This window comes from Mus caroli, unplaced genomic scaffold (assembly GCF_978045245.1).
Source record: "Mus caroli unplaced genomic scaffold, Mus_caroli_1 scaffold_2, whole genome shotgun sequence".
NCBI lineage: Eukaryota > Metazoa > Chordata > Mammalia > Rodentia > Muridae > Mus > Mus caroli.
In genome coordinates this window covers 59,440,481-59,454,955 of record NW_028227257.1, presented here as the reverse complement: position 1 = coordinate 59,454,955, position 14,475 = coordinate 59,440,481, and the positions used below count along the sequence as shown (strand labels likewise).

The window sequence follows — 14,475 nt, the reverse complement described above, 5'->3', positions numbered from 1 at the left end:
AGGATCTGGTGCCCTCTGCTGGCCTCCACGGAAATTTGCACACATGAGTCATAGACTACATTAATAATATAAATAACTCTTCCAAAAAAAAAATTTTTTTTTTTAACTTAGCTCCACTTAAAAGGAGCTCTATGCTACCAGAGAATCTTGCTCCAGGTGACTGGTCAGCACAGCCTCCTGAGCCAGGCTCATCTGTGCTGCCCACTGCTCAGGAATTTTGCTCTAGCTCAACCTCCTATACCAAGTGATGACCCCAATGTCCCCTGCTTGAGCCACCCTATGCCTGGGAACCTCCTATGCCAGACCTGCTCTTTACCTTGGTAAGAGAAGTTTCTTACTGCATGGGGAGTTCACTTAGGGGCTGGTGAAGATACAAAGACATAATACCCCATACATTGCTGGTGAGACTGTTAAATGACAGTGGGTTTGACACTAAAGAAAATCAAACATATGACCTAGTAAATGACCTAGGTGTACATTCACATGAAATGAAAATTGTACATTCATCTGGCAGCTTGTATGCGAATGTTTATAGTAACATTATTCATAATTACATAATAACAACATTCATAATAGCTAAAAGGTAGAAACAATTTCATCATAAATATGAATGCCCATCTATGGAAGAAAATATAGATAACTGTGGTCTATACGAATAATAAAAAATATTAACCAAAACAGGAACAAATTTAATGCAGCTACAACTTGGATAAGCCATAAAAACATATTGAGTGAAAGAAGACTCAGACTTCTGCTATGATGACACATCCACACAGCTAAACTCACAGAGTGAATCATCAGTGAGGAGGAGGCACAAAGCCAGGGGCGTGCAAAGGAATCGGTGTTACAACTCCTCTGTAGTGGCGAGAGTTTGGACAGGCGAGAGGCAGTGAACAGTACAGCCTGCAGTATTTCTGTGACACTGTCAGTGATGAATGACAGAATTTTGTACTGTAGCATGGTTTGAGAAAACCTAGTACAATGGATACACAGCAGTCTCTCCTCTTTTAAAAAAGATTTTATTGTATGTATGTGAGCATACTGTCACTGTCTTCAGACACACCAGAAGAGGGCATCAGATCCCATTACAGATGGTTGAGCCACTATGTGGTTGCTGGGAATTGAACTCAGGACCTCTGGAAGAGCAGCTAATGCACTGAACCATCTCTCTAGTTCCTGGCAGTTACTTCTTAAGCAAGCCATATCCAGAAATCTGTGTGTATGTGTGGGGCTCAGAAGACAGCTCGGAGGAGACTGTTCTCTGAGTCAGCAGGCTTGGCAGCTCCTTTACCAGCTGACCCCTCACTGGCCCTTCACTGGCCACTTTTTCACAATGAGTTCATTGGTTGTAGGGTAGGCCAAATGCAAGTTCAGGAACGTTACAGTCTCTCTCTCTCTCTCTCCACACATACACACACACACACACACCTTTTCTTCTTACCTAAAGTGAGAAGCCTGATTTAGAAGACAGCTGTAGTCCTCAGGAAGCTCTATCAAACTATTTCTTTTTCTAGGGTACCTAGAGGCATAGTTTAAAAGACAGTGTTATACATGAGTAAGCAGATTAAAACTGAAGAAGGCTTTAGAGCATGCTACATTTACTTATCTATAAACTAAGGTTGAATATATTCCAACCATGGGCAATTCATCAATTTAATGTTTTCAGAAAAAATAAAGAAGTGAAATATTAAATGAACTTCGTTAAGACTCAACAGTTTAAGAGATGTTAAATATAAGTATGAAGGAGCTGGGCATAATTGTGTACACCTTTAATCCTAGCATCAAGAGGCAGAGGCAGGCAGATCTGAGTTCAAGACCAGCCTGGTCTACATGGTGACTGTGTGTGTACATATGTATACATTTATCAAGGAAACTCCCAAAACTCTTGAAGACTAAACAAGATACTGAAGTGAAACAATATGTTTAGCACTTGATACTCAGTGGCTAATGTTAGCATCCATTTCCTTTACAAGAGATGGTAAAAGACCCATGTAGTCTAAGGAAGGTCATCTGAATAACAGGAGATTCTCCCTAGATGAAAATCCATTTATATTTTATAATTTTTTTTAAAGATTTATTTATTAATTTATTATATGTAAGTACACTGTAGCTGTCTTCAACTACTCCAGAAGAGGGCGCCAGATCTCGTTACGGATGGTTGTGAGCCACCATGTGGTTGCTGGGATTTGAACTCTGGACCTTCGGAAGAGCAGTCGGGTGCTCTTACCCACTGAGCCATCTCACCAGCCCTATATTTTATAATTAAAAAAATACTTTTCTTAAAGATTTATTTATTTATTATATGTAAGTACACTGTTGCTGTCTTCAGACACACCAGAAGAAGGCATTAGATCCCATTACAGATGGTTGTGAGCCACCATGTGGTTGCTGGGATTTGAACTCAGAACCTTTGGAAGAACAGTCAGTACTCTTAACCACTGAGTCATCTTTCCAGCCCCTAATTAACAAATATTTTAAGAATATTATTTATTTTATATATATGGATTTGCCTACATGTATGTCTGTGCACCATGTGTGTGCCTGCTGCTCAGCTTGGTCAGAAGACAAGGTCAGATCCCCTGAAACTAGAGTTATAGGTAGTTGTGAGCTGCCATGTAGGTGCTGGAAATTTAACCCCGGTTCTCTGGAAGAGCAGTATTCTTAACTTCTAAGCCATCTCTAAGCCTTTCACTTATAATTCTTAATTCAGCTAAAAATAATATTCTCTAAAAATTAACCCTGCCTCATTAAGAATTGTCTTATCAGGCATGGCAGCATGCTCGTAACTCTAACAGAGAGGAAACTGAGGCAAGAGGATTTTTTAGTTTGAGGTCAACTTGGGCTACATGCTATGTGACAGTTGTAGGCTAGCTGGAATTACACAGTAAGACACAGTCTCAAAAACACCAAACAAACAAAAGAAGAATCTTTTCCTCTTTAGTTCCCTTTTTCTTTTAATTTTTTAAAGCTAGGTCCCATTCTGTAACCTGGGTTGATTTCAGATTGAATGTGTAGCCCAGGCTGGCCTCAAATAAACAGCAGTTCTTTTATCTCAGTCTCTCAAGTATTGTACTACAGGCACACCTACTTTCCTCTTTATATTTCTTTAAGGTATTAATGGTATATTTTATATATTATATTTTGTGCTATAATGTTATATATATATATAGTATATATAAATCATACAATGTATATAAAGTACACACATGTATATAACTAAGATTTTATGTACATAACTAAGATTGCCAGTTGCTCATAACCACAGAGTATATGTGTGTTATCTCCTTTAAATTTCTCAGATTATTTCAGTACCATGCTGTGGAAAGATATTTAAAAGGTACACCATGACATGAAATAAAGAAAAAACTGCATGATAGTACAAGTTGAAAAATATATATTGACATCATAAGCTTTTCTATTTCTCTATATAGCGGTGTCTTTCCTTTCTGGGTACTGACCTGCTGCAGGGCTACTGTTATCAATCACTAACGTTGGGTTGTAGGGAATGCAGCTTATGCATATTTCCTGTAGCTGAACGGAGTTCAAGGGCTGAAGAGAAAATGGTACTAGGAACCAACTCTTGTATCAGTTTACTGAAGCAACTCAATCACATAAATTAGATAATACACAGAATGTAATATAAGCCAGGCCACAGGCAAACATGCCACTCTCTTGTATGCTGTTTAAGGATTTAGCAGGCTGGAAGATATATGTAGACACACTCACATGCCAGGGAAGACAGGCTTCAGGAAAAAGGTGGCATTTGGACATGTACTTGAGGGAAAATGTAGATTCGGACAGACCCATAACTCAAGAGAAAAGAGGGCTGAGGAAACTTCTTGTTAGTTTGGAAATAGTCTCATTTCCTTACAAAGCCCAGTCTGGCCTGCAACTCATATGCCTCACACCTCAATCCCTCGAGTGCTTGGATCACAGCTATGTCCATCAGGTACAGCCTAAGGAAAGTTTGTCTTTTTTTTTTTGAGGTATGCATGGGGTCTAGTTTCTAAGCATATACACAAGACGGGGAGGAGACTAGTCAGATCTATTTATATGTTATTCTCAAAGGGTGGGGGAACTAGTTTATATGAACAGTGTAAACCACCACCTCCTGGCTTTAGTAAACCAGCAGCTCCCAGACACAAACTCCGTTGCCTTTTGGCAGGCAGGTACCAATTCAAGGATGATTCCTCCAGTGGAGCTGGTGGCTTCTGACAATTTAAGAAGGAAGGATAACCATTTCTGAGAAAAAAAAATCAGTGCAGGAAAAACCTGATATCTGGCAAAGACCAACAGATATCCAGGAAACAGTGAACTGAGAATAAAGGAGACAGGCTAGAATTAAGGTAAACCAGCCAAGCATTTTAGAAACACAGTTCTGGATATATCGAAAAGATTTAAATAGTAAAACCAACCTGACCACAGCACTTTTCTGCTTCAAAGACTTGAGTAAGGCAGGATCTCCACACCACCTGTAAGTGGAGCCAAGAGAGAAGGAGGCTGGTCACAGGCAGACTGCAGTGCACATCAGCTGCTCTCTTCTCTCTAATCCTCTCTGTGTATTTAAGTTTACCTCTTACCCTTTTCTCTCCTTTCCTACTCTCCCAACCCCTTCTAAATCCTTTTTCAAGGATTTGGTCAATTAGTCTTTAGAACAGAAACCATCTACAATTTAAATGAGAGAAATTAATAGCAGGAAGTAGCAATACCAGTAATAATAGGGGCTCTGCATACAGCGTGTGTGGTGTACTTGCCTACTCCCAGGCTCTAAAGCCAACCCTCAGACAGAGCAGAGGAGGGAGGAGAAGTGACAGAAGGACCAAGAAGGCCCTTGAGACAAAAGGCCTTAAAAAAAAGGAAAAAAAAAAAAAGCCTTAACTATTTGCCCCAGTGCAGGTCGGAGGAGTGGGAGGAAAGACGACATCACTGTTGCCCTGGGTTGAGTCACCAGTGGGTAACAGGATTGTAGCAGGCTTTTCTGGTATCAGTAGAGCCACAGTCCCTACTGAAAAGATGTCCTGGGAGGCAGAGAGGTGGCTGGGAACTCTGACGTCCTTATCCTCCCTTGCTTCCAGCCCCTTGCTTGTGCCTCCCACTGGATCAACTGACAAAGAACAGAGATGTCTCCTGCAGAGCAGACCTGAGGCAAGCAGAGCCAGGAAGAGCACAAATGGCAGGGGCTTCCTTCATGATAGCACATCCAAGACTCAGCCACCCCATACTCGGCTGCACTATAAATGAAGTTTGTGTCATTGTAATACAACAAGTGACATTAATTCTAAACCATGAATTCTAAAAACAATTTATTTTGATTTTATGAGAGATCACAATGCCCATGAGACCTTAGGAAGCAAAGCAAAAAGCTGGCAGAGAGCCTAGGGTGTGGGACTAGGAGTCCCATGAGGCAGGCCAGCATTCACCCAGCTCTGACCTGGGCATGAGAAGGAAAAGGGAAGTAAGGAGGACAGACAAACTCATGGGAGAGTGAGAGTTTAGAGTAACACGGTGAAATTGATTGTAAGAACAGTAGGACAGACAGACATAGGGAGAGAGGAAACTGGAGTCAGACAGCAAACAAGACGTCAGGATCAGGTGCAGCAGAAAGTCTTTCTGAAAGGGAGGCACGTGCGTCTCTAGTCACTGCAGGGCTAGTTGGTTCCACTAGATGCCTGTCTCTCAGCCACTCTTCTGACATATGTTCTACCACATTCTCCACAGTTTGACATACAGTTCCAGATTTCACTCTTTATCTTTTACATAAAGTCTCATGTACTGAGAAATAGATTCAAATGTGCTACATAATCAAGGGATAACCTTGAACTTCTAACCTCTAGCTTCTACCTCGGGAGTTCTGGGATTTTAGGCACATGTGCCATGGTGACTGCTTTATAGGGTGCTGGGCGGGGGCTGAACAGAGACTTTGTGCAGGCTAGGCCAGAACTCTACAAACTGAACAATACTACAAGCCCCAGTGTGAGCTTGTTAAGATTTCTTTCTTTCTCTTTCTTTAGAGACGGGGTCTTACTCGGTAGCCTGGGGTGGCCAGGAACTCACAGAGCTCTGCCTTCCTCTGCCTCCCAAGTGGACCATGATCAGTCTTTTGATTCTTAATTATGATTCTGTTTATGAGCACTTCCCTCTCCCCACCACATTTTAAGATCAGACTAAAATAATAACTGTACAAGAACCAAGTAAAGTGAACGGGGTGCAGCTGGTCTCAACCCCACTCCTAAGCGCGTACACTGAGAATCTCTGTACACTCCTGCCTCTTGCAGCCAATGTTAATCTACTGAAAAGCTTAGAAAATAATAGTAATTTAAAATTTTTTGAAATTAAGAGAAAGGCATTGATTATGGTCCCCATTTGTAATTCCAGCATTTAGAAGGCAGCTGAAAGAGAAACAGGAGTTCAAGGCCACCCTTAGTCTGGGCTTATGACCCTGTCTTAAAAACATAAAAGCAAATGTTTCACATTGATCCCTGGAGGAGTCTGAGGGTGAACAGAGTTTGGGGTTAACATAGCAAAATCCTGTATCAAAACCAATCAAAAGTTAAGATAAACATAAAAAAATTCAAACTATTTTTTTTTTTTTTTTGGTTTTTCGAGACAGGGTTTCTCTGTGTAGCCCAGCTGTCCTGGAACTCACTCTAGACCAGGCTGGCCTCGAACTCAGAGATCCGCCTGTCTCTGCCTCCCAAGTGCTGGGATTAAAGGCGTGCGCCACCACGCCCGGCGGCTAACACAGGAGTGGATGTTCACAGTCAGCTATTGGATGTATCACAGGGCTCCCAATGGAGAAGCTAGAGAAAGTACCCAAGGAGCTAAAGGGATCTGCAACCCTATTGTTGGAACAACATGATGTACTAACCAGAACCCCGGAGCTCTTGTCTCTAGCTGCATATGTATCAAAAGATGGCCTAGTCGGCCATCAATGGAAAGAGAGGCCCATTGGACTTGCAAACTTTATATGCCCCAATATAGGGGAATGCCAGGGCCAAAAGAATGGGAATGGGTGGGTAGGGAAGTGGGGGGCGCTATGGGGGACTTTTGGGATAGCATTGGAAATGTAATTGAGGAAAATATGTAATAAAAATATTAAAAATCAAAAAAAAAATTCAAACTAGATAAAAGCCATCATCACATTTACCCCCATAGTACCTCTGTAGTAAGGGTCTTATGGTATCCCAATATTCCTGGAAAAGCAGGAACAAATTTGTGGGTAAAGATAGATAGCTACAGAGTGCACTGAATTCTCCTTCAGCAGAATCTGCAAGAAATATCAAGATATATTTGATGAGCACATTATTCTGATCTACAGTGTTAAAGGAGCTTTTCATTATTTACACTCATTTCTATCTGCTCCATAAAACAGTGGGTGGCCTGTAAGTAAGCCACAGTGATCCTTTTATAAAACGCATGTGAGTCACCCCATCAGATGGCTCCTATGACTACCACTTAGTATACAATGCAAAGTCTCTTCTTCTGTGGTTAGTATGTGGAGACAGGTGGTACTTTGCTGATGATACAACCCAGGGACTGGACTGGTGACATGCTCTACTGAGCTAGACCCTAGCTCACAAAGGCTTTATTGTGGCATAAATGCCCAGATGAAATGCATATATCTGGCTACCTCCTGGACCTTCCTGCACAGGAAGTTTCCAGCTGGAATCAAATCTTCACTGTTCTCTTATGTTCTCTATGCCAAGCAATACCTTACATTGAAAGGCTCTTCACCTCTCTCTCCAGCTGAGCTCCTTCTATGCTGCTCTTTGTTTAATTCTCCTTGGAGAAAAGTCTTCCTTGACTACCTATGTCCTTGAGTCCTGACCCTGGCCGTGATTAGCTTTACTTTGCATATACCATTTGGTATTATACCATGCATAGTTAAGCTTTGCTTAGATTTGCCTGAATCCTAAAAAAGAAAATACTTTATTTTTTATGACAGCTTTGGATAAGTACATGAACTTGCTGTGTGTGGCAGCACACAGAAATTACTTGGAGAGTAGCATTCTATTTTATAGAGAACCCTGACAAAGCTTGACCACACCTATTGAACTGAGTTCAAGATAAGGATGTTAACAGCTGGTAAAGGTGACCCCATTTATGTATCCTCAAGGGACAAAATGATCCTTGGATAATTCTGGGCAATTTTACAAGTCAAGCGAATACCCTGACTCTCACAAACGTGGGACGTGGTACGTGGGACGTGGTACATAAGGAAGCCTGCTCTATTTGTCTAGATTTAGAAATAAGTAAAAGAACAAGAAATGATGCTGTTAGTAAATGCAGGTTTTTGATGTTCAGAAGGCCTTTTTGATCATTATTTTATCCATCAGTATAGCTATGTATTCAAAATCCAAAGTCAAGTATATAATTCCTTCCTGCCTGAATAGTTCTTTTCCATAAAGGTAACAAACACCTCTAATTTCCTATATATCCTTCAGTTAATAGTCTTCATATATGTAGTTTATTTTATTTTTGAGGCAAGTTCTCACAATATAGCCTTAGGAAGCCTGGACCTCCCTATGTAAACCAGTCTGCCTTCAAACTAATAGAAGTCAGCCTGCCTCTGCCTCCTGGGTACTGGGATTAAATTGTATGCCACTATATTCAGCTTGCACATATGTATGTTTAAAAAAATTATATGCATGCCTGTGTATGTACACACGTACACGTGTGTGCGTATTGCTTTCACATGGAGGCCAGAGGACGATTTTTAGGAGACAAGTTCTTTCTTTTCACTTTGTTAGGCCAGGTCTGTCTTGTTTCTGTTGCTAGCTGGGCCACAGCCTTCAGGGTGCTTCTCCTGTCTCTGCTCCCATTTCTTCATAGAAATGCTAGGATTACAATTGCTTGCCACCACATCTGAATTTTAAATTTTTATTTACTTTTTCTATTTTCTTATTTACTGGGGGAGGGGAAGGGCATGACTATACTACAGTGTGCATGTTGTGGGTTTGAGAACAACTTGTAAGAGTTAGTCTACCCTTCTTCTGTGTGGGTTCTAGGGAGTGAACTTATGCTGTCAGGCTTGGCAACAAGTACCTTAGCTAGGGAGCTATCATGCTGTCTGCCCTATACTCAGCCTATTCTGTGAGGAGTAGGGATTGAACTCGGGTCATCATGCTTGAACAGCTCGCACCACTGTCTGTCCCATGCTCTCCCTCCCTGGATTTTGGCCTCACTTTTAATTTTAACTAGCCCTGGGCAGAGGACCTGGGTTCAGCATGAACACAGATGGTGGGTAGGGTAGAGGCGGTTCCACTGTTCTCTCTGTCAGTGAAGACAAGTCTCTATTCGCTGTCTGATTTCAGTCTTCTACTTACTGGCAAACAGTTCTTCAGGCGGAGTTACTCCAAGTAAATAGTGGAAAAGCAGTGCAGCACAGCGAAGGTAAGGGGTGATGCCGTTCCTCAGGGAGAGCCACAGGTACCAGCCGGGAGCACCACACCCAGCGAGGCTAGGATTCCAGAACAGAGCATTTACCAGACTGAAACTAGAGTTTAAACATGACCCCTGATAAAATCACATTTGGTTAATGACTTAGTTTCTAAGCATTTTTTAAAAAAAGTATTCAGTTAGCCAATAGTTTTTATGTCTACCTGACAGTGACACTAAAGCCCTCTGAGCACTAGGCAAAGACTCTCCAAGGGCTAAACCCAGCCTCTATCAGGGAGACTCTGAAAAGCGATCAGCACATTCTCTTTCCTTAGGTAAGGATAAAAACAAAGCAGAATTAAACAAAAGTCAATTGAAAAAAAAAACCAAAAAAACAAAAAAACAAAGCATTTTAAAGTATCCTGACTCACACAAGGTTCTCCCTGCAATATACAGCAAGGCTTGTAAGCTTTCATTTCGCCCCATTGTCACTGAGATAAAAACCAAAACCAAACCAAAACCCTCTCCACCCTTGCAATGAAATAAGAAGAAAAACTTAATAAAGTGTCAGGATTTCCTAAAAAAAAAAAGAGTATGTTCCTAGTGCCTATATAAACCCTGACAGTAATCTGTGGGATAACTCAACGACTGCAATGGTCAAACTTAAATAATTCAAACTATGGCTTTCAACTAACAATAGCATGTCAACGTTATTGGTTCTATCTGTTTTAACAAACGAATCACCAAAATACAGGGAAATAAAAGTGAACATTTTAATTCTCTGCTCAATTTCCTTGTAAACTTAAATCGGCTGTATATATTATATATAGTGATTATACAGTATATGCAGATTAAAATATAAATGCAAAATTAGTTCCCACATTAATAATTAAAAATTTCAAAAGCTTTTAACTATTTACATATATCAAGGTATAATCACTGTAACAAGGCAACTTATTTTCTACTTTTATCTAAAACAAACAGTTCTAATCTACATTTTACTTCAAGGTAAAAATCAAAGTACATTTTCTTTACTATAAGCCTATCCTTAGCGGATTTTAAAACAAGAATTCAAATGGCTGAGAGGAACACTGCCAAACCTTTGAACAAGGACCTGGACTGACTGAGGGGTGCCCAGGCCAAGCGAGCAGCCAGGGTCTGCTACTCACCCGTCTGTGTGCTGCGACACTTCCACAAAGAAAGCAGATGCACAGCGAGCCTCCTCACTATCCTCTTCACCCTCAGCAAGCGGCGGCCCTGGAGACAGATCTGCAGGGCAGATTTACACATTTGCTCCCTGCTAGAGAGGTCAAAGACACCACAAGAAAACCTACAGAAAGCTAACCTGGGCCCATAGGGGCTCACCGAGACTGAACCACCGACTAGAGAGCATGGATGGGACAGACCTAGGCACCCACACATAAGTAACCAATGTGCAGCTGGGTCTTCATGTGGGACCTCTAATAGCAGAAGCAGGGTTCTCTCTGACTTTGTTGCCTGCCATATATCCCTTTCCCCTGACTGGGCTGCCCTGTCTAGCCTCAATAGAAGAATTAGTTCTACTGCAATTTGATAAGCCAAAGTGGGTTGATATCCATGGGAGGCCTCTTCTCTCAGGAAAAAATGATGAGTGTGTGTGTGTGTGTGTGTGTGTGTGTGTGTGTGTGTAGGGGGTTAGGGGGTTATTGGGAGGAGAGGAGGGAGGGTAAGCTGTAATTGGTAAAGTAAATTAATTAATTAATAAAAAAAATAGACCTAGTCCTCGTCCCCAAAGAGTCTGCTCCCTAGCCAGTGTGTTAGACCTCAGATTCATGCTTCCAGAACGTCCCTCTAACTGCTCTGTCCTTTACATTAAACCCCTCAGCTTTAGGCTTACTGTGGAAATGGAGATAAAGATGGCTGCCTTGCAGTTTCCTATGACAGATTGTTAGGGCACATTTCAATAGTTATTGTTTTCAAATTGCCTATGTATCAATGCATTTGAAAGGTCATAAAGTTTCGCTGAATGATTTGACATCATATTGCTTTTCATTTTCCAAATAAAATCTAAAGGCATACTTGATCTTTAAAAGTTCCCAACAGGGTTGGTAGGATAGCTCAGTAGGGAAAGGCACAGTAGGTAAATGCTGACAACCTAAATTCAGTACCCAGAACCTAGACAGTAGAGGGAGAAAACTGACTCCTCTACTTGATCATCATGAGCATGTGGCTGGCTTGACCTCCACATGCTCATGAAGGCACAGGCTCCCTTCCTCCACAAATAAATAAATAAATGAATACAATAATTACTCAATTTGGAAACATATTGAGTTTGCATTGACCTTTCCCCCAATGGAGTTAGATACGAGTGACGTGTTGTTCAGTGGTGGAGTGTATCCTTACATGTCCTAGAACCTGGGCTCAATCCTCAACAGCATACAGACAAATAAAAAGCACAATAATTTTTAAATTATGATATATATGTCTGCATGTAAATTTGTATACATGAACTCACAGAGGGTGAGGGCAGGGGAGGCAAAGTGAGTTTTACATATAATGAAATGAGTTCAAGCAAACCTTTTGAAGAGTTTGACAAATGCATATATGTAATGAGATTATTGGTTTGTTTGTTTGTTTATCAAAGAACTGAGCAGACAGAGATACAGTACCTGTCACTCAAGCATGAAAACCTGTGTTCTGATTCCCAGCACACATGTATGTAAAAGCTGGGCACGGCTACTCACATAGGTTGAACAGAAACAGGCAGATCCCCAGAACTTATTGGCTATCCAACCCAGCTTAACCAATGAGCTCCCAGTTCACTGAGAAACCCTGCCTCAAACACTAAGATAGCGAGTGATTAAAGACACCTAACATTGACCTCTGGCCTCCGCAGGCAGGTACACACTCACACAAATGTGAATACAATAAATATATACACACATAAATCAGTAAAAGTCACTGAACTGGAGAAGTTTCAGATTCATAGCAAAACTGAGCACAAAATATAGAATTCTATATATTTCAGATCCTACACATAGAGAACTCCTATTTCTCAATATCCAACATTGTTCATTTTATGTGTATTACTGACAATTATTTTGACCAACAGTTCATACTGACAAACTGATTCTAAAGTCTAAGCCCAAAGTCATGCCTAATGCCTGTAACCTATCACTGAGAGCATAAAATAGGAGGATTGCCAAGAGTTCAAAGACAACCTGGGGCTATATAATGAGTTCCAAAACAGCCTGACCTAGAGTGAAACTGTTTTTAAAAAGTGGTGCCTGGGGGCAGTGGTTAGGAGAGCTCACTAAGCTTCAGAGGAACTAAATTTAGTTTCCAGAACTTACTTTAGGCAACTGATAACTTCCTGTAACTACAACTCCAAAGGATCTGATGCCTCTGGCCTATGCAGGCACTTGCATTTAGAATGCAAATTCATAAAATTAAAAATAATAAAACTGAGTCTTTGAAAACAGTTTATGCAGAGAGGCAAGAGTCAGAGAAGAGCCAGTTCAGTATTGAAAGAGTAAAATGATGCTGTAAGGCTGACCTCACCGACTCAAGATTTACTAAGGTTCGCTCTTGCACCCCGCATCCTATTGGTTTGGATAGCATATATACATCTATTATACAGACTAGCTTCACCATCTCTGTGCTTTTCCTCCCTTACCCATGCACGTCACTGTTCTGCTCACATTACCTCCAGTTTCATCTTCCCCAGAATGCCCTGAAGTTGGACCCAGAAGTATCTTCACACTGGCTTCTCTCACTTAGTATAGACACTCAAATCTCCTCTCTGCACTTTCAGGACTGGACAGTTCATTTCTTCTCTGAACCAATAACAGCCCACTGTCTAGATGTACCACAAATTATTTATCAATCAACTAATGGCTACCCTGATTGCTTCCAAGTTTTCTCTATTATCTTATGGCAAATGTATACTTTTTGCAGATTCTCTGTAAAAATGAAACATGTAGTACTCAGGGTGGTCAGCAGAGGGAGGTGGACCCTCCAGAACTGGAGTTACAGTTGTGAGCTGCCATGTAGGTGCTGAGAATTGAACCTGGGTCCTATGGAGGAGAGGCCAGTGCTGTTAACCACTGGTCTATCTTTCTAGCCCCTTTTAACAGGTTTTTTCTTTTGTTTTCTTTTTTTCTTTTAAAATCTTATTTTTCTTTAAATTTCCTGAATTTTCAGCATTTTTTATTGATCACTGTTATCCAGAACCAGACTTTATTTATTGTTCACTTATTTTACATGTACACATATGTTTTACATGTACACATGTTTTACATGTACACATAAGATATATAGTATGTAAGGAAGTCAAAAGCTGATACTGAAAGGCCTTCCTTGGTCACTTTCCATCTATTTATTTATTTCTTGAGGCAGAGTCTCTCTGGAGCTTGGAATTCCATTCAGTTTAGGAAGTCAGCTTGCTCCAGGGATCCCTGCCTCAGCCTCCTGAGTGTGGTAGCACCAGGCCTGTCTAGTTTCTGGGTGGGCTCTGCTCCTCAGGCTTGCACAGCAAGTACTTTACACACTGAGTCACTGCCTAGCGCTTCGTGGCTATTAATGACTTGACTCTAAAAGGATAATCTGATTATGTTATAGTCATGTAATTCAAGTCATAATTCACAAATGTTTAATGAGTACTTATTGTGGAGAACAAAGATTGCCAGATACTTGATGCTAAGGGAAATGGTTTTAAAATGTGATTGTTCTCTCTAATCAGAAAACACATGTGCAGAAGGAGAAACTGGGCAAGGAAGAGAATGAGCTACAGATAACCACGACATGAAGTAGCCTATGGCAGTGCAATCACTGGGACTGAAAAAACGGTTCCTGAAAGGCTTGGCAAAAGGCAGAGTGTATGTGGGTAGAAATAACCCTGGAGAGACTTTGACAATGAAACATTTGGAAGACAAGGAGAAAAACAGGTCCTAACAGTCCATCTACATATCTGGAGAGTAGCTGGAAATTAGACAATCAAATATCTTGAGCTAATTACCCTTTCACAACTTATTCTGCCTTTACCTATTTAAATAACATTTGGTAAGAAATATATGAATAAATAACACATGACATAACACAAGACTTAGAAACACATAA

The 14,475-nt window shown here is 40.9% G+C and overlaps 1 protein-coding gene across 2 annotated transcripts in view; it reads right to left on the bottom strand.

Moving 5' to 3' along the window:
• Positions 1-14,475, bottom strand: part of Ubr1 (ubiquitin protein ligase E3 component n-recognin 1) — a 133,716-nt gene that overhangs the window by 6,558 nt on the left and 112,683 nt on the right. For both annotated transcript variants that reach the window (XM_021184371.3, XM_029469902.2), the window contains exons 40-44: positions 10,548-10,647; positions 9,327-9,460; positions 7,159-7,267; positions 4,416-4,472; positions 1,442-1,519 (exon numbers count right to left, since the gene is read on the bottom strand). In XM_021184371.3, the coding sequence (XP_021040030.1) occupies positions 1,442-1,519; positions 4,416-4,472; positions 7,159-7,267; positions 9,327-9,460; positions 10,548-10,647 (478 nt within the window). The remainder of the gene's footprint in view (positions 1-1,441; positions 1,520-4,415; positions 4,473-7,158; positions 7,268-9,326; positions 9,461-10,547; positions 10,648-14,475) is intronic.